The sequence below is a fragment of the Bubalus kerabau genome, chromosome 17 (genome assembly GCF_029407905.1).
Source record: "Bubalus kerabau isolate K-KA32 ecotype Philippines breed swamp buffalo chromosome 17, PCC_UOA_SB_1v2, whole genome shotgun sequence".
NCBI classification, from domain to species: Eukaryota; Metazoa; Chordata; class Mammalia; order Artiodactyla; family Bovidae; genus Bubalus; species Bubalus kerabau.
Genome location: NC_073640.1, coordinates 68,808,252 through 68,828,872, shown reverse-complemented (window position 1 = coordinate 68,828,872; position 20,621 = coordinate 68,808,252). Strand labels below are relative to the sequence as shown.

Genomic DNA, 20,621 nt, shown 5'->3' with positions numbered 1-20,621 from the left:
TGTATCAATTCCCAGTATTTATCAGTATCTCTTTTTTCCTATTAAATTTCTCCCACACTGGAACCTCAGCTCCGCGGATGGCGATTTTGGCACGTTCCTAGTTGCGTCCCCAGCGCCTGCAACAGTGCTCGGCGAACTGTGCTGTCCTTGGTCGCTCAGTCCTGTCAGACTCTAGCCCGCCAGGCTCCTCTGTCCATGGGATTCTCCAGGGAACAACACTGGAGTGGGTTGCTACGTCCTCCTCCAGGACATCTTCCGGACCCAGGGATGGAACCCAGGTCTTCCGCATTGGCAGGCGGATTCTTTACCACTGAGCCATGTGGGAAGCCCTGCTTGGCACACAGTAGCCCCTCAGTAAGTGGCAAATGAAAGGATCGGGAGGACACAGGGGTACATGAAGAGCCCCGAGCCCCGGCGCTCTCCGTGGCCCGTACACCCAGCCCCGCCGTCTGCGTTACCCCAGCGCCGGCCCGGAGCCCCACCTGCGGCGCCCGCACGGACGCGGCCACTGCGCGTGCGCCCCACAGCCCCGCCGCCACGCGCGCCCAGCGTTTCTGGACGCCTCGGCGATGCGAGCGAGGTGCGCCTGCGCAGTTCACGCCGGCCATCCAGGTCTAGGCGGACTCGGCGGCCGGGCGATGGGTCCGCCGGCCTGAGGGCTGGGCCGGGTCGGCTCTGGGTCGGAAGGCCGGGGCTGCGGGAGCGCGGCAGAGACGACCCGAAGGGACGAAGCCGGAAGCTGCCGGCGCCTGGGGCCGGCAGTCCCGGCATGCTCCGCGCCGCCCCCGGCCCCGCGCCGGACTCCAGCTCCCGGCGGCCCCCGCGGCCGGCGCCGGCTGCCCGCCCGGGCGCCGCGGCCCCTTTGTGAGGCCGCCGCTCGCGGCGAGATCGAGTCCCCGCCCCGGCCGCGGGCCGCTCGGCGCCGGGCGAGGAGAGGTGAGGCGTCCTGCGCGGCGCGTGGGCGAGCGACTGAGGGCGTCGGGGCCGGTGGGAGCCGGGGGCAGGGTGTGCGTGACCGTGTGTGGGCAGAGCGAGCGTGTCACTGCGTGTGAACCGAGTCTGGCCGTGTGTGACAGCCCGTGACAGCGCCCCTGTGTGCGTGACCTTGCGCGTGGGAGTGCGCGCGGCCGTGTGTGAAGAGAGTTTGAGGACGCGGGAGAGAGCATCGTGCCCGTGCACCCGCCGCCGTGCCCGTGCGTCCCCGCAGGCTGCGCCCGGGGAGCCGCCAGCACGACGGGCGGTGGGGCGTGTGTGTGAGTGTGTGCGCGCCGGGGCCCCGGGACTGGGGGCTCTGTGTAGTGGGGCAGACGCGAGGTGGAGGAAGAGAGATGGAGTTCACGGAAGAAAGAGAGCTGGGGAGGACACGGCCTCGGGCCCGGCGGGCAGAGCCCTGAGCGCCGGCCATGACCTCCTCCGGCACCGAAGGTCCTTCCACTGCCGCTGTACTGCCAAGGCAGGGGAGTTCGTGGACAGTAACTCGTAACTTAGGGAGTTGCGGTGACTGTTTCTGCATGTCCCTGCACCTGCACACCCTCCCCACCCCCCCGAGGAAATTTCTTAGAAAAGTTGAGCGAATGGTTTTCCGGTGTGTTTTATAAGCCAGGACCAGAAGCAGGAAGTCCTCTTTGGTCCAGGGTCCTCCAGACCACACGACCCCTGTGCGGGCTACCCTGTGTAAAGATGCTTTCTCTGAGGCATTCACTTTGTAGCTTTTTAATCTCATCGTTGTAGAAAGGGTGGGGACACATTTCCCTTCAGTGTCATCCTCTAGTGAAGAGACTAAGGAGGCAGATCTGGATCCCAGTTGGGCTCACCTGCTTGAGCATGAAGCCTTGGATAATTTCACTGATGAATACCCTTATTTGTGAAGGGGGACATACCCCTTACTTGGCAGTGCCACTCTGAAGGGTGCTGTTCTTCTTATAAACGAGGAGCTATCTTATGCACAGAGAGTTTATGTTGCATATTGAGATCTAAAGCACGTGGGAGATTTAAATGGAGTATGAGCGTGTTAAATTGCTTAAGTCATGTACTACTCTTTGGGAGCCCATGGACTGTAGCCCACCAGGCTCCTCTGCCGTGGGGTTCTCCAGGCAAGAATACTGGAGTGGGTTGCCATTTCCTTCTCCAGGGATCTTGCTGACCCAGGGATCAAAGTGTCTCCTATGTCTCCTGCATTGTTAGGCGGGTTCTTTACCACTCGAACCACCTGGGAAGTCCTAAGTGGAGTATGATCTCTGAAGATACTGAGTCACTACCTTGAACACTTGAAACTAATATAACACTGTAGATCAGCTGTCCTTGAAGCAGGTAGGTGAAAGACTTTAGATAGCAAAGACCAACTGAGTGACACGTCTTCTTTACTCCTGTGGTGGGGAGAAGGGCAGCGAGAGGGAAAGGCGACTTTCTTGGCTGACAGTGCTGGGAGCTTTGGGCAGGCCTGGCGTTTTATGTTTTCTTCCTCCCGCTCCAGCTGTGTTTTCTCGGAACACCGCTCAGAGAGGAGCCGGAGGGAGGAGGGCAGAAGAGCTGTCGTAATTTCTTAAAGCCATGTCCGAGGTAAGGAAATGTTTCTCTTAATGCCTTGTTTTTTTAGATTTTACATGGACATTTTGCTTTTCTTCTGAAATTCCCCACTCTACTGAAGTTCCATTCATTCAGTGACCTGGTCCTCATGTTTTCCAATCTGGTGAAAGGAGATTTCCCCCCCACCACCACCCCCACCCCCAAAGCACAGCGAGCTTCCTTTTTTTTCCCCCCCTCAGACAGAATTTTCATCTTCTATTCAAGAAACAGTTTAGCACTTGCTGTGGGTGAGGTGTTCAGTTGGGAGGTCTTAAGAGGGCAAAATACACTCCTTGGTGGAATATGAAAATCTTCGCTGGAGGGACTTGATTCATTGAGGTCAAAGTGGGTGTTAAGATGTGATCAACAGTTTTGAGCTTTTCCACAGACCTGAGTTTGAGAGTAGACAGGGACTGCTGGGGAAGTCTTAGCTGTGGTACAGGACAGGGTCTCTTGCTCAGGGTGGTTTTGAGGAGTGGGATTTGCTGTGTCTTGAGTATTAAAGAGTGGGTCAGCTAGGCAGGAGTTTTCTTCAGGCACTGGGTGAGCATTAATGAGTAGGACTCCACGGGAGTAATGAGATATCCTGAGTTAGCATCAGGCCACAGACCGAATATTCTGCATCATTCCGTGAAGGTTAGTAGAGTTAATATGGAAAACTGCAGGACATTTTTTGAAAAAGGAGACTGATAGGAGGGAATATTGGATATACATTAAAAAGTGGCTGCTTACATCTGTAATAACAGAATCAGTAAATAATATAGAATGGGGGCCAGAGAAATAAAAAGATCAGCACATAACGTCCAGAAACAACTACAAGTACAAAGGGAAAATACTTTTTCACTCGCTGAACATATAGTTATTAAAGACTTACTGTATATTAAGTGCTGGCAACACTGTGGTCAAAAAAATAGATACTGTCTTCATGGAATTTACTGTCTGCTAGTTTATTATATGATAGTGTAATGATATTTTGAATCAGAGGAGAAGGGCTGGATGTTCACTTGAAATTTTTTTCTTCCTCATACTTTGAGGCTAAAAACATTCTCTAGATTAAATACAAAAAATAAAACCACACTGCTACATCTTTCTCTTGTTTTATATCACACAGAGCAGCACTGTGACGATTGGTGGCAGAGATGCTTTGTTTGCACGGCCCAGCACCATGTATGGACTAGTGTGACTGAAGGACTGAATTTTTAAATGTTAATTGATTTAAATAGCCACATGTGGCTATGAGCTAGTCTATTTAGACACCAGAGTTCTAGGTTCATAAAATGATAAAGCCAGAAAGAAAATTATGAGTAACCTGGTTTTCTGAGACTGTTTTCCAAATGAGGAAAAAGAGGCCAAGGAAGGAGTGAAGTGCAGACGTCACTGTTGGTGACTGTCAGAGGCAGCAGGCTGTACTCCTGAGGGTCAGCACCAGATGCTGTGAGAAGGGTGGCAGGACAGTGAACGGCTCCTGGGGGCGGAGTGCTCCGGGTCCCGGAGCACGTCACTTCTCCACGGAATGAGGTCCTGTGTCCTTCCCTTGTCTCTCACGTCCCACCCAGCCCAGCTCCCGGCGCTCAGACCTCATTTCCTCCCGCCTTCACTGCTCTCTGCTCCAGTCACGCTGGTCGGCTTGCTGTCCCTCAAACGTTCCAAGCTCCTCTCTATTTCTGAACATTAGCATTTGCTCCTTCCTCATCTGTAACTCGCCTCCCCTAGAGGATGGCCTGGCTAGCTCTCCCACTTTATGTAGATTGTTGTTCAAATCTCAGCTCATTTTTTTTTTTTAATTTTATTTCAGCTCATTTTTAAGATTTTATCTTTATCTTACATAAAAGTGAAAGTTAGTCACTCAGTCATGTCTGGCTCTTTGTGACCCCATGGACTGTAGCCCGGGAGAAGGGAATGGCAACCCACTCCAGTGTTTTTGCCTGGAGAATCCCGTGGACAGAGGAGCTGGTGGGCTGCCATCTATGGGGTCACACAGAGTCGGACACGACTGAAGTGACTTAGCAGGAGCAGGAGCAGGACTGTAGCCCGCCAGGCTCCTCTGTCCACGGGATTCTCCAGGCAAGAACACTGGAGTGGGTTGCCATTTCTTTCTCCAGGGGGTCTTTCTGACCCAGGGACTGAAGCAGTCTCCTGCACTGCAGGCAGATTCTTTACCATCTGAGCCACCAGGGAAGCCCGTTTTTACCTATATGAATGCCCCTGTAACTCTTAAGTTACCCTACCTTGTTTCTGTCATAGTATTTAATATTATCTGACTTTGTGTGACCTTATATTGAGTGTTTTTCTCCTTTGTCAGAATTTTAATTCCATTAGGGGAGGGGCTATATTCTGTCCACCTTTGTATTCCCAATATAGGTAGTAGGGAATTACAACAATGTAGGTAGTAGGCATCCACCAAATATTTGCCAAATTAATATATAAATCAACAAAAGAATGAATGTTTGAGGCCAGGGCAGCACGAGCCAGCAAGCAGTGTCTCTCCCGCTGTCTGTGAGCTGGTGACGGAAGGCGGAGCTGGTGACGGAAGGCGGCAGGGCATGTGATGTGGGACAGACAAAGCCCATCGGCCCAATGCTCTGAGGTGCATCACAGTCTCTTGTGATGGGGCCCAAGAAACCACATTTTTATTGAGTCCGCTGATGATTTTAATGCACAATTTTTGAGAACCTCTGCCTCTAAAGATTATATATTTAAAGTATGCCTCTTGTGCTCAGTCACTACGTCGTATCCGGTTCTTGCGACCCTGTGGACTGTAGCCCACCAGGCTCCTCTGTCCACGCGATTCTCCAGGCAAGAATACTGGAGTGGGTTGCCTTTTCCTTCTCCAGGGGATCTTCCCGACCCAGGGATTGAACTCGTGTCTCCTATATTGGCCACCTGGGAAGCCTCTTATAAAACAGTATATGTTTTATTTTTTCTCTATTCTCACAGACAGGCTATTACTCTTTTAGTGGCCACTTTAGGATAATATGTATCCATTACTTCTTACTGTAATGATCATCTTTCTTCCCTCTGTAATCTTCCTTCTGTAGTTAGTACTTTTGCTACTTTCTCAACAAGGTAACTCCCCTATATCATTAGTAGTAGATGTTATATTTAGTTATTGTTTCGGGGCTCTGAGTTTCTTCCTGTGCTACAATGCTTCCATTTTCCTTTTATTTTTCATTTTGTCCCATTTTCCTTCTACCTGAAAAACTTGTATTAGTATTTCTTTGACTACAGGTCAAAACTTCAGTCCCAACCTGATTTTTTTTTTCATTACGTCCTTTTCTGACTAGGCCAGAATAGTGTAATTTAAACTTTTTTCTGATGTTAAGTTGGGAAATCCTAGTCTTAATGGAGAGAAGAACTTTTAGGAATATATTTTAAGACAATAACTAGAGACCTTTGTAACATCATAGTGAAAAATTAAGACATAATTGAAAATAATCAAGGGGTTAGTAAATCAGATATGGCTGATTGACATGATTGACATTAGTATTGATAATAATATGCATCTAACAAGAGTGATGTTATCAGTAAATGAATACGTAATCATAGATATGTCTGTGTAAGGGAACGTGAACAAATACATACTAACTGTGCATTTTGACTGCTTATAGGAGGTAGGTAGATGTTGGGGGTTAGGACTTCCGAGTTTTTAACTTAGAAAGGGGAACAAAACACTGGGTAGAAATACCAGGCACTATTTTCTTTCTTTCAAAATTTTTTTTTTCTTCTATTCTAAATAATCTTGCCATAAGAGTAGCCTAGGCTGCAAGTTTTTCCCTTTCAAGTCTTTGAACGTATCTTTCCAGTCCCTTCTGCCCTGCAGTGTTTCTGTAGAGAAGTCACCTGAGAGCCGCATGGGGGTGTCCTTGTAACTAACTCTGTTCTTCTCTTGCTGCTGTGAGAATCCTGTCTTTCACTTTTGAATTTGTGGGAGAAGGTGGGCTTCATGTCTTGCTACTCTGGCATCTTGATGGCTCTCTCCAGACATTATTTCCTGGGCTTCTTTAATAAGGTGACAAAATGGTATAAGATTCCTGTTTTATAGAATCAAAATAAAGACCTTTGAAAAGTATTCAGATCTCATTGGCTAAGAGGAAAATGTCAACTAGACGATCAAAACCCAGAATCCATTTGTTTGTGTGTGCAAGTAACAAAAAATAAGAACTTTACCTGGCAAAACCTGCCTGGCCTCTACTACAGAAAACATGGCGTGTGGAACACTTTTTTTTGCACACGGTTTTAAAGAGTGTATTGAAGTGGTTGTATTTTAATAGAATTTATGATCGATGGTGCCCAGTCCTATCTAGCACAAGTTTCATCTTTTAAACCCAACCCGTGTTGCCTTCCTTGAAGCCTTCACCCACTTCCCAGATTCCCTTTGTTAAGAAGTGGTTTTTGAGGTTGAAGCACGTAAGATGGAAGCTGAGCACGTAACTGATGTCTCGTGGTGTCCTTTCACGTCACTTGTAGCTTCCTTACCTTTTTGTCCATTACTCAGACAGTTACTCATATACTGACTCATTTTTTTTCTTCCCATTAAAAATGTTTCCGTGTAGCATCCCTGATAGGCTTAAATGCATCTTCAGTAAGGGTATTACTACTCTGTCAGGAGGCACGTTAATAGGAGTGACATTCATATTTGACGACCCCTCTGGCCAGGACACATCCAGAACTTACCCCGATGGGGTCCTGGACGCTGATGCAGGGCGGGCGTCCCCTCCCTCCTGGACTGTGGGGAGGATGGCCGCCCGCGGGGCTCCCTGCAGCTGCTGTTCACCAGCCAGCGTGGAAGGATTCCAGTATCTGACAGGTCGGCTCGGCTGTTTGGGCGTGTGCCATTGAGGGCAGCTGCGTGTCAGTTCAGCTTAAGGGTAGGTTTTGCTCTGAATGTGCCAAACCTGTAAAGCACGTACCAGATCATACAGTCAAAAAAAATTAAGTCTGGAGCAGACTTACATAAGGAAGAATCTGTATTTTCTTAATTTTGGGGAAGCAGACTAGGTCTCATTTCATATTACAAAGATCCTTAATTTAACCATGGTATTTGAGAGCTATGTGGTAACATTTCAGCAACTCTCGTTCACACAAGCCAGGTGTGCACAACTGGGTGTGTTTCTCTAGTGAGAGCCGTAGGTGTTCTGTGATGCACTGCGTTATCACATTTGAAATGCTCCCTATTTAACTTAATAGTGGTTAAAATTACTATTTGTCTTTTACTGGGCATGATAAGTTAACAACTGTCTTTGAAACTTAGTGATGTTATCAAGAGCTGTTATGTAATCTTTTGTTGTTCCTGATTGTTCTCTGTAATGGCATACATTTAAGTTATATTTTTGCAAAATCACCATAAAACTTCTTTACTGCTTTTATTACATTTCTATGTTATTTTAGAGTACCAATACAGTGAGCATCAAATATATTTTTATATATACCTAATTGATATAGGTGGAACACTGATCATTCAGTTGCATAATTTGGGAAAAAGCACATAAAAATTGAACCTAACCCATGCTTCTGCCTCCTCCTCGAGGCCTTTTTTCACTGCTCCAGTCTGTCCTGATTTTCCACACTGAGAAATGCTCTAGCATGTAGTTTGAGTACTGAATTATTTCACATTTGATTGTTTACAGTGTTCTGTTCTTGCCAATTTTCACTTGTATCTTTTCTCCATCAGTACAGTCTCTGAAATTGTGTACTTTCCATGACAGAGTATCAAGACTAAGCACAGAGAAGTCATGTTGCACAGACCCCAAGATCCTGACAGGAAATTTCACTATATGCAGTATTTCTAAGAACACAGGCCATTTAACTTTTTAAACTATGCTCATGTGAGGGTAAGAACACCAGTCGAGCAGGAACGTGTCTGTGTCATTTCAGGATCTGGTGACATTTAGGGACGTGGCTGTCGATTTCTCGCAAGAGGAGTGGGAATGGCTGAACCCTGCTCAGAGGAGTCTGTACAGGACGGTGATGCTGGACAACTACAGGAGCCTGGTATCGCTGGGTGAGGAGGTCTCCCTGTAAGGCGGAATCCGCACGGAGGCTGCTTTCCAGTGCCACGTTTGGGGAGCCTCTGCTGCACCTCACTACTGCTCCCCCAGATGAGTGTAGCTCTGTGGAGTTGGCAGCTTGGTTGGATGTTCCTGCAGCTCCATCTCCCCACCCCCAGAACTCGTCACCTCGCCCTCAGCTCCCTCCCCTTCCCAGTGACCAAGCAGCTTGATCTGACTGATGGGCCTGGCTAATGCCCCTTTTTATTTCTTGTGAGCAGGAGTTTCGGTTTCTAAGCCGGATGTGATCTCATTACTGGAGCAAGGAAAGGAGCCCTGGATGGTGAAGGAGGAGGGGCCGAGGGGAGCGTGCCCTGGTGAGTGAGCAAGACCCAGGGCTGGAGAGGCCCCTGCCAGGAAAAGCTCAGCTAGTCTGAAAAGTCCAGCTCCTAACTGATGCTTCCTGGGTAGCGTCAAAGGGCTCCAGGCCTGGGAAGAGACAGAGGTGTCTCTGGCCTGAGCTCCCCAACTAAACTCTCTTCGGATTCACTCTCTCACACAGTACTGTCCTCTCAGATAACCTCTTTCTGTTCTCTGGATCCAAATGTCACAGCGTCTCCTTGTCTCTGCTTTTCAGTTTTTCACAAGTTGCTCCAATCCTGTGTTAAACATCTAGATGCAGTAATGCGCTTTTTTTTTTTTCCTTTTCACTCATTCATTCCTTTTAGAATGAAGGACTGGTTCATTTATTTATTCACTTAATCTCTTACCAAGATTCAGGTTTTTACTTTGAGAAAATCATTCTATTAAACTTTTAGGATTATTCTGACGTTTATAAACCATCAAAAGAAAAATACTTCTGGTAGTATTTTCTTCAAGTCTGGGTAACTGGAAGGTGATAGCATTTAACAGAAACAAGTCAAAAGGAAGAACAGGTTTGTAGAAGAAAAGATGAATCTGACTTAGGACAGTAAGAGAATTATCTGATGGGAAGATTTCCTAGTGAAGAAGTGCAGCATACCACTGGAGGGAAGTGGAGGCTAGGAAGATAGTCTGATTAGATGTTAGTGTGACGGAACGAGGTCAGCAGTCTTAGAGTTTGGAAGAAAAACTCTTTACCAGGGCCTCTGTGGGGAAGTAGACCTTTGATAGCTTTCTCAGTGTCCTCTGGTAAGTGGCCTCCTGATAGCTTCCTCCTTGGGTTAAATTATATAAATTTAATTTTTCTAGATAGTTATCAGGTTTATTTCCATGAACCTGAGCATAATAATTGCTTACAATTCTTTTTGTTTTGTACTGTAGTATAAAATATCCTATTTTAATTTCTTATTTTATATAGCTAATTTTTTTAGTTGTTAGGTTGCTACTCATGAATCAGTTTTGCTTATTTATTTTTAAATTCCAACTTTTGGCTATATCTGTTAATATAAAATATAGCTTCATAGTTCTCCCTTTTTCTAATTCTCTATTTTCTGTTTTTCTTTTTACTAATTACTTCCTTAGATTTACTTTGTTTCCATTTTTTGGAAAATGCTAAAAAACTGAAAAAAGCTTAAACTATTATTTCATTGTCTCTTAATTCACTAATGAAATTATTAGAGGTTTTAATTTCTTCTTAATATAGTTTCAGCTGTATTTGATATTTAGTGGTTTTATTTCCATTTCCTAGACAACTTTTCTTTTAATTCCCATTTACATAACAGTTTGTTTAACAGAAAGTTTTCTGGTTTTACTGTATTTTGATCAAATTGTTTTATCATATTTGATCAGGATAGCAGTTACTACTAATTCTATTTTCTAACGAGTTGAGGATTTTATATGACCTAATATATAGCTTTTTTTTTTTTTGAACTATTCTATAGGTTCCAAGTTAGAGTATTTTTAGTGTAAAGTGCTTGTTAACATGAGTTTTACTTTATGTCACTAAAGTCTGTCTTTACTTAGTCTTTGTTTCCATCCATAATTTTTCTTAACTTTTTAAGACAGTAAATTGCATTTATGTAAATTACAGTGTGATGAGTTCTGACAGCTGTCTACATCCATGAAACCATCACTGTAATGAAGACACAAAATGTTTCCATCACCCCAGAAGCTAGCTTGTGCCTTTCTGCAGTCCATTCTTCTCCACTCTGGCTCCAAACTAACCTTTGTTGTTTTAGATTAGTTTGCATTTAGACTAAATGGAATCGTACTATTCGGTTTACTTCACCATCAAAATTTATTTTGTTTGTTTGTTTTTTTTTTTTCAAAATTTATTTTGAAAATCACACTGTTGCATGTGTGAGTAGTTTACCCTTTTTGTTGCTGAGTGTCAGTCTACTGCAGACGGTCCACACCTTTGTTTTGCCACTCACCTACTGATGCAGCTTTGGGTTGTTTCCAGTGTGGGCGGTATGAAGTGGTCACATACAGGACTTTGTATGGACATACATTTTCATTTCTCTTAGGTAAATATCTAAAAGTGGAGAAATAGGGGTGGGGGTTGTGGGAGGAAGGCTCAAGAGGAAGGGGATATACGCACACATGTAGTCGTACTTTGCTGTACAGCAGAAGCTAACACAACACGGTAAAGGGATTAAACAAATTTTTTTTAATACCAGCTTAAAAAAAAAGTAGAAAAACTGAGTCATATGACAGGAATATGTATCACTTTAGTTCTCCAAGGAGATGGTATTTTCATTCCCTTCAGCATTTGTAGTAGAGTTCGTGTGCTCCATATCCTCACCATATCTTCTGAGGTTACTATTTTTGTATTTAAAATGATTTTATTGAAGTACAGCTGATCTACAGTGCTGTGCTAATTTCTGCTGTACAGCAGAACGGCTCAGGTGCACGCACAGGGGGCCTTGTTTGCCATCCTGTATGACAGTTTGCAGCCCTAGTCCCAAACTCCGGATCCTTCCCTCCCCAGCCCTCCTCCCCCTCGGCAACCACAGTGTGTTCTCTGTATGAGTCTGTGGCTGTTTTTCAGATACACAGTTGCTCCAGTGCCCTTTTTTAAAAGACTTTCCCTTCCCCATTATATTGTCTTTTTGGTGTCTTTGTTGAAAATCAGTTGGCCATGTATGTATGGGTTAAGTTCTGAACTCTGTTCTTCTCCATTGATCTATATATGTCTGTCCTTTCACAGGACCAGACTGTCCTGATTACTATAGCTTTATAGTAAATTTTGACACAAGCTGAATTTGTAAAATCACTCTGACTATTTTAATAGATCATTTGCATTTCCATATAAATTCTAGAATGAAGTTGAGCATTTCTACCTAAAAATCCTGCTGGGGTTTTGTTTGGGATTGTGTTGAATCTATGTATCAATTTAGAGGGAACTAATATCATTGTTTTATCACTGACATCCTAATATCATTGTTTTCCAATTCCTGAAATTTAGCCATTTTTTACAGTCTTAGTTCTATTAGTATTTTGTCATATCCAGTGTAGTGGCTTCTTATAAGTATTATATTTATATATCTATATAGAAAGATACAGTTTTATGGATATAAGATATATAATTTTTTAGAAATAAGTTTTTTCCAGTAATGTGTGCATATGTGATCAGTTGTGTCCGACTCTTTGCAACCCCATGGACTATACAGTCCATGGAATTCTCCAGGCCAGAATACTGGAGTGGAGAGCTGTTCACTTCTCCAGGGGATCTTCCCAACCCAGGGATTGAATCCAGGTCTCCTGCATTGCAGGCAGATTCTTTACCAGCTGAGCAACCAGGGAAGCCATGAAAAGTAATGTTATCTGCAAATACAACTTTATTTCTTATTGAAATAGCTAGGATTTCTTGTACTGTTGAATAGCATTGGTTAAGAGCAAATATACTTGCACTGTTCTCAATCTTAAGGGGAAATGTATTCACTCTTTCACCATTAAGTTGTTACAGATATTTCTTAGATGCCCTTTATCAGCTTGAGGAAGTTCCCTTCTATTCCTACTTTGCTGAGAATTTTTATAGTAAACATGTTAAACTTAGTGAAATACTTCTATACTGATTGAAACAACCATATGATTTCCATCTTTAATCTGTTAATGTGGTGAATTATACTGATTTTCATATATGAAACCAACCTTGCATTTGTGGGATGAACTCCACTTGGTCAGGATTATGCTTTCATATTTTCCTGGATTTTATTTGCTATAATTTTGTATCATTTTACATTTATGTTTCTGTGCTACATTGCTTTTGTAAATCATAATAGGAAGTCTGGTTTTACTACAGATAAGGTGAGAAACCATTGGAAAGTCTTGAACAGAGTAATAGGTGATTTGATTTAGGAGTGGAAAAGAAGGCAAATAAAGGCCTATGGCAGATTAATAAAACCAACAATTTGAAACAAACTTACTTCAATATGAAGCCATCTTAGCTTGAGTATCAGCTGAAAATTTACACTTGGGTGGAACATATCACACAGAAAATGATACTCAAGAAGACTATTTTCAGACTGCTAAAGTTTAACCATAGCGTTTTATATATAGCCTGTGGCAATTAATAGGGTTCCCTGGTGGCTCAAGACAATAAAGAATCCGCCTGCAATGTAGGAGACGCAGGTTAAGTCCCTGGGTCGGGAAGATCACCTGGAAAAGAAAATGGCAACCCACTCCAGTATTCTTGCCTGGAGAATCTCATGGACAGAGGAGCCTGGCGGCCTACAGTCCATGGGGTAGCGAAGAGTTAGACACAACTGAGTGACTAACACTTTCATGGCAATTAATGACACCTGGTGTGTTTTGGGATGTGGGGATCTAATAGATTTTTTTTTTAGCCACATTGACATGAAGTTTTCTTTTTTAAAGCTAACGAACTTACCTTGAATGCAGGCTAACCTGAGGCAAGAGAGGAAGGGTGTTTGCAGACTTGTATTTATATATATATATATATATATATATATATATATATATATAATGAATGATTGTGATTTTCTGATGGTTACCTTAATAGTTATGCATGAGGTATTTTCTTAATAAATTTTCCTACATTTTCATTCTTTATAATCTCATCGTTAGACTGCATTCAACAGCTATTACATCCTTGAACTTATGTATGTAGTTCATTCACCAGTTTGTGTTTTAGAAGTTCTTTTCTAATGCATAAATACAAAAGATGTTTGTTTTCTTGATATCTTTTAGGTTGGGAGTATACATTTAAAAACAAGGAATTTCCATCAAAGCAAGTTATTTATGAAGAATCATCCAAAGTAATGATGATGGGAAGAAGCCATCTTAGTTATAACCTCAACTGCTCCAGTTGGAGAGGAGACTCTAAAAGTAAGGACTGGTTTAAGAACCAGTTGGGAACTCAGGAGGTACATGCTAGTCAGCTGATCGTCACTCATAGAGAAATCCTAAATGAGGATCACAGTAATGAATATACTAAGTCCTGGCAAACTTTCCATCAGGATACAATCTTTGATATAAAGCAGAAACGTAATAAGCATGAGCCACAAAAGAGAAGTTACCGGAAAAAACCCATCGAAATGAAACGTAAGAAAGTCTATGTAGAAAAGAAACTCTTGAAATGTAATGAATGTGAGAAGGTGTTCAACCAGAGCTCATCTCTCACTCTTCATCAGAGAATTCATACTGGAGAGAAGCCCTACGCATGTGTCGAATGTGGGAAAACTTTCAGTCAGAGTGCAAACCTAGCTCAACATAAGAGAATCCACACTGGAGAGAAACCCTATGAATGTAAGGAATGCAGGAAAGCCTTCAGCCAGAATGCCCACCTTGCTCAACACCAGAGAGTTCACACTGGAGAGAAACCTTATCAGTGTAAAGAGTGTAAAAAAGCCTTCAGCCAGATTGCACACCTGACCCAACACCAGAGAGTTCATACTGGAGAGAGACCTTTTGAATGTATCGAGTGTGGAAAGGCCTTTAGTAATGGTTCATTTCTTGCTCAGCATCAGAGAATTCACACCGGAGAGAAACCTTATGTATGTCATGTGTGTGCGAAAGCCTTTAGCCATCGTGGATACCTAATTGTACATCAGAGAATTCATACAGGAGAGAGACCCTATGAATGTAAGGAATGTAGGAAAACCTTCAGCCAGTACGCACACCTTGCTCAACACCAGAGGGTTCATACTGGAGAGAAACCTTATGAATGTAAAGTATGTAGGAAAGCCTTCAGCCAGATTGCATACCTTGATCAACATCAGAGGGTTCACACTGGAGAGAAGCCCTATGAATGTATTGAATGTGGGAAGGCCTTTAGCAACAGTTCGTCACTTGCACAACATCAGAGAAGTCATACTGGAGAGAAACCTTACATGTGTAAGGAATGTAGGAAAACGTTTAGCCAGAATGCAGGCCTTGCTCAGCATCAGCGAATTCATACTGGAGAGAAACCTTACGAATGTAACATTTGTGGGAAAGCCTTTAGCTACAGTGGGTCTCTAACTCTACATCAGAGAATTCATACTGGAGAAAGACCCTATGAGTGTAAGGACTGCAGGAAATCTTTCAGGCAGCGAGCACACCTCGCTCATCATGAGAGAATCCACACTATGGAGTCATTCTTGACTCTTTCCTCCCCCTCAGCCTCTATGTCCAGTCAGCTGCCAAGACCTGTAGGTTTTATCTCCTAAATATGCCTTGAATCTGACTCCATTAATCCATTTCCATTCTATCAATGTTTGTCCAATACACAATAATCTATTTGACACAGACGATGGGAAGGGCTTTCTAACCCACCCCCTGTATTTACCATTTCCTGTTAGTAATCCATATTGCAGTCAAACTTGTATTTCAAGAGTCTGACCATATCACTTCTCCTTCATTAAAACCCTTCACTGGCATCCCATAGGGCTTAGGGCAAGGTGCATATTGCTCAAAATAGCCTAAAAGACCCCTGCCCCCAATACCTTGTTCCACTTTACGTTTCAGAGTCCCATTTCATGTGACCGTCTCATTCCTGGGCTACTTATCAAAATTCAGAATTCATATTGCAGCAACAACTAGATCGGGGTTCCAGTTCTTACTGTTCCATTTTCTAGCCCTATAGTTGTGGAGAAACATTTTGTCCCTTGTAAGCATCTTGTCTTTTTATTTCTATTATAGAAATAATAATGGTACTACCTCAAAAGTTAATGGGAAGATTAAATGAGATAATGCATGTAAATTGCTCAGCACAGTGCCTAGCATAATCAATAAACATTAATGTAAAATAAAAAGATAACTATACAAAGAAGACCTGATCATCTTAGCAGTGATTATCGGTGAAATAACAAAACAGTTCAAGACCCAGGAGACTAAAGACTTTTGAATAGAAAGAGCAGCCCTTGTTCTGAAGCTGAGTGAAAAGGGCATCCAACACAGTAGAGTTAATGTTGGAGTTCATGATGATACAGTTAAGATGGTTGCTTCTGTTTCAGTACAAACATGGAAATATGATTTTGTTGATAAGAAAAACTAACTTCATTATATATTCAACACTTTTAAGAAACCAGGTGTTAAACATCAATTGTAATAAGTAAAATTTACTGAGATGTATTCGTCATTTACATTTAGACAAAGGCAATACAGTCCTCAAAAGACAAAACTTGAAAAGATCAATAACCAAAGAAGATTAGAAAACAAAATTTTACTCACCGTTCCTAATTCCAGGTAGATGAATCATGTTAAATCCATGTCATTTAAATAGAAAAGGTGTTAGTTTCTAAGCTGTAATTCCAAGACCAGAGGGAAAAGAAATCAAAACTATAGGTCAAAACTCATAAACGTGTTTGATTTGTGTGAAATTTAAAATGAGTACCTTTAGATGGGCATTTGTTTTCCACTTTTCCACAGTTCAAACTACTACCTGTTGTCTTACATCTGACTTGTTTTGCACTTTATTACTTCCTGACTCCTGAAGGCTTTGTGCAATCGGTGCTGGAACCAATCCTCATGTGACTATAAGTACAAAGAAAAGGAGTAAAGTTTAATGGAGGATGAGAAGAACAGACCTTTTATCCTTCTGTAGGGGAAGATTCAGTATTACACAGATGTTAGTAAGCCCCAAATTAATCTATTGATGCTTCGTACCTAACAAAATCCTAAGAATTCAAGGCTTGAAACATCGTGTTTATCAACACAAACGCATAAACATTCACAATAGATATACACATAACGGAAACTTATAATAAAGGTGATAGTTCATTGTCAGTAGCTTAACAGTATTGGTATATGAGATTCTGCTCAAAATTATTTCTGTACAAAACAACTGTCTCATTCTTTTATCCAAATGCAAAACAGAGTCATTAGAGGATACCATACATAATCATGGAAAACAATCTCCCTAAATACAACATGAGATCCAGAAACCACACACATGGATTCTTGACTACATAAAAACATTAATGAGCTTTTATATAGTCAAAGATAGTACAAAAGGTTTTTAAACATTAGAATTTGAAAAAATTAGTAAAATATGTTTAACCTATGAGATTCATATCCTTAACATATAAGTACTCCTCCAAATCATTTAGAAAATGACACCTCTTCCCTTATGGGTAAGGGGTATAAAGAGATAACTGATGAAAATGATAAGTACCGACTCTCAAAAGGATCAGAATACAAGTTAAACAAGTGAACTACCATCTTTCAATATCGGATTGATAAAATTTGCACTGCAAAAGCATAGGAGAGGAGGTACTTCTGTGTACTGATGTAAAGGTGACTTGTCAATATCAGAATTTTCAAGGCTTTATTTTGCAATTAAACACACGAGTTTACCCTTCCATATCCTATAACAGATAAAAGATATCAGAAAAGAATCAAATTTTGTTAAAAACAAAAGGGAAAAAAGTGCTTATTCATGAAATGTAGCAGAAACAGCTGTGACTTGAAATGTCTGCCTGATGGATTTCAGTAATGGGAAGTCAAGTCTGTCCAAAGGTCCCTAGAGAAGCTCATGCTCTAAGTTAGTGTGTGTAGAGGCTGGGGGTAACAATGACAAGACAGTTTATATGGTTTTTTATGTGAAAGTTATGTTAGTATCCCTACCAAAGCTTTCCCATTGTACTCGTCTGTAAGTAAAGTAAATTGGATCCTTTCACACCATTCAGAAAGATTAGTTCTAGTTGAATAAAATCCTAAATGTTAAAGTATTGGGAGAAAACATAATAGGATATGCGTATGACTGCTGTTGGATATATCTTCCTAAACTAGACAAAAACGAAAGCCACAAAGTAAAGATTAATGAACAATTTGATTGTATCAAAAGTTGTTCGGTCACTAAGTCTTGTCCAACTCTTTGCAATCCCATGGACTGCAGCATGCTTTTAAAAAGACAAACAGAATGGGGAAAAGTTGTAATAAAATACTAAAGGAAAGATGTAAGAATACCTATAAATAGGTAAAGGACAACCAAGAGAGAATAAAAATGAACAAAGGATAATAATGAATAAGTCAGAAGAAATGCAGACCGCTGACACTGAGTCCCTGCTTAGCCTTGCTAGTAGTAAGAGATGCAAATTTAAATAATCTAATTTTAAAAACCTGGCAGTTGTATAGAGAAATAACTACTCTTATCAGTACTGCTTTGGAGGCAATGAAGTTGTTAAAACATTAACTAACCCCTTCAGAGGGCAGTATGGTTAGTACATGAAACTGAGAACTATTTAAATTTCCATCAATAGAGAAATACTGGCACTAGTTTAAAAGGATGGACTGGCAATATAAGGATTTGACTAAAAGGCACTGATTAAAATTTTTCAGATTAATAAGAGACTATATATTTAAAATACATTTCTAATACATTTCTATAACTGCAAATACACAGAAATAAGTCCTGAACAGACATATCCAATTTGTGTTTTGCGGAGGGACCTGGAATTGGACATTCTGGTCAAGAGGGTAGATTTATCATTATCTGTAATGTTTTAAATGAGAATGTTGTCATTAAAACTATGAAAAAATTCAATGAACTTGTGGAGAACTACAGCAACTAGAATGAGAGTTGGTAGCTTAAGTTGAAACCTTTCCTGGAATTTGGAGACTCTCATCATCTCTCCAGCCTTTCCCAGGCACACTGAAATCCCAGTAAATCACTTCATTCAGCGGAACAGATCTATAGTGAGAATAACCAAAGTCCTCCTACTGTCTACCTAGGAGACTCAAACAGGATCATTTTCAAATGTGAACAGACAGCTGAGGATCATAGATGATGGAAGAGTATCAGCATGATGAGGACTAAGAGACAGACTAAACCTGGAGCAGGTGAAGTTATAGAATGAGAATAAAACTTAAAATGTACATTTGAGACTGGAATAGATGTTACTTTTTTTTATGATTTTATTTTTTTAATTTTTATTTGTTTTTTTTTAAGCAAATATGAGAAGCTACCAAAAAGAAGACAACTCCTAAAAAAAAAAAATTACTGTTATAGTAGGTTTCAAAGAAAGTTGGGGAAATTCTTCCATTTGATAAATTTGGAAGAAAATGAGAAACAAAAGGGACTTGGAAGTCGAGTAGAAGGCCCATCTAGTTAATATGAGTTCTACCACACACACACACACACACACACACACAATAATAATAATAGAGAAAATAAGAATGTGTCAAATGATTAAGAATCTTTCTAAACTGAAGAAAGTTATGAATTCTCAGCTAGGAATAGCTCACTTGAATGTTGGGCAGGCTGAACTGGCAAAAACCATATTATAATAGAAAAAAATGTTTAAAAGACACCCAGAAATACGCTTGTGGAATTCTGTAACACTAAAGAGGACACTATCCTAAAAGCTTTCAAAAAACGTGAATTTCTCCTGATAAAGAATAATGATCGAGATAGCATTAGCCTTCCCTCCAGTGAGCAATATTAGATTGTAGAATACAGAACAGCAGCTTCCAACTTAGGACTTGAAACTGCTTTGAATCTAGAGGTTTATACTGGAACAGTAGCGAAACATGAGGCCAAATACTGATATTCTGTATATACAGTTTGCTTCAGTTTACTTCCACTTGTCTTTCAATAGGGCAGTGAATGATTAGCTTTAGCAAAATCTGGTTGGAAAAGGGAAAAAACAGAATCTAACCTAGTAAAGTGGTGTTGAGGGTGACTAGGATGATCACTGTAAAAATCAGACCAAATTACTGGCAGGCTAGATATCCAGGGAGTCAGTGAAGAGAAACTTCAGGGAGAAAGGAAGGGATGGGTTACATTAAATAGAAAACACAGAGTTTGAGGACTTCTGTAATATGGTGAAAACAAACATTCGTCAGAAGGACAGACAGACAATTATTGGCTTGGGGAAAAAACAAAGGAGAAGCCATACGAGATACCATGGTCCTAATATAAAGCAAGCCCCATAAAATGTGACATGACTTTGGAAACAGAATATGGGAAAAAAAAATTTAAGTGAGTACTGGGATCATAACACTGGACTTGTAGAGGAAATGTAATCTTCAACAATGCTTGGCTCTGACTCTTACGAGAATATTTATACAGTGATAATGATCTAATGCTATTTTATTTCCAGCTTTAAAATAGACAAATCCCTTAAGTCTCTGTATGTGTGTGCATGTATGTGTATAACAGACCCCATGGACTGTACTGTATCATCCATGGAATTCTCCAGGCCAGAATACTGGGGTGGGTAGCCTTTCCATTCTCCAGGGGATCTTCCCAACCCAGGGATCAAACCAGGTCTCCTGCACTGCGGTGGATTCTTCACCAGCTGAGCCACAGGGAAGCCCCTTATTTCCAGCTTTAAAATAGACAAATCACTGAAGTGTCTGTATGTGTGTGTATGTATGTGTATACATTATATATATACACACACACACACAGTGTAATATCTATTTAATAACATAAAGGCAAAATACAGCTGATAGACTGGATGGTGGGAGGCTAACTGGGAAAGAAGAACTTGAAGCAAGGATAAGGGGCAATATGCTCATGGTATATGGAGAGGATTCAGGAGATCTGTCTAAAGTTGATAGAAGAAATGTAGGTTAGTTGTATTTGAAGTTAAAACACATCAGAGGAGCTATTATAACCCACTTGGTGGGATGAATTAAATCCTTACCTTTCATGAAGACTCGGAGAGTATATAAAGTTAGTAAATTTACAAATAAAAT

At 41.5% G+C, this 20,621-nt stretch overlaps 1 protein-coding gene across 7 annotated transcripts; it reads left to right on the top strand.

Annotated features, from left to right (window-relative positions):
• The first annotated feature begins 786 nt into the window (after positions 1 to 786).
• ZNF583 (zinc finger protein 583) lies at positions 787 to 18,796 on the top strand. 7 transcript variants are annotated; one of them, XM_055553720.1, is made up of 6 exons: positions 809 to 936; positions 2,185 to 2,310; positions 2,474 to 2,559; positions 8,440 to 8,556; positions 8,834 to 8,929; positions 13,686 to 18,796. In XM_055553720.1, the coding sequence occupies exons 4-6, from the start codon at positions 8,493 to 8,495 to the stop codon at positions 15,143 to 15,145; spliced, it is 1,620 nt and encodes a 539-aa protein (XP_055409695.1). In that variant the 5' UTR covers positions 809 to 936; positions 2,185 to 2,310; positions 2,474 to 2,559; positions 8,440 to 8,492; the 3' UTR covers positions 15,146 to 18,796. The 7 variants fall into 7 exon arrangements, with proteins under 7 accessions (XP_055409691.1, XP_055409695.1, XP_055409696.1 ...); XM_055553717.1 differs by having other exon boundaries at positions 810 to 936; positions 8,440 to 8,566; XM_055553719.1 differs by lacking the exon at positions 809 to 936 and adding an exon at positions 1,235 to 1,253 and having other exon boundaries at positions 8,440 to 8,566.
• The last annotated feature ends 1,825 nt before the right edge of the window (positions 18,797 to 20,621 follow it).

Coding starts and splice junctions, on each gene's coding strand:
- ZNF583 (XM_055553716.1), top strand. Junction 8,567..8,833: donor CAGGAGCCTGGTATCGCTGG/GTGAGGAGGTCT, acceptor TCTTGTGAGCAG/GAGTTTCGGTTTCTAAGCCG. Junction 8,930..13,685: donor GCCGAGGGGAGCGTGCCCTG/GTGAGTGAGCAA, acceptor GATATCTTTTAG/GTTGGGAGTATACATTTAAA.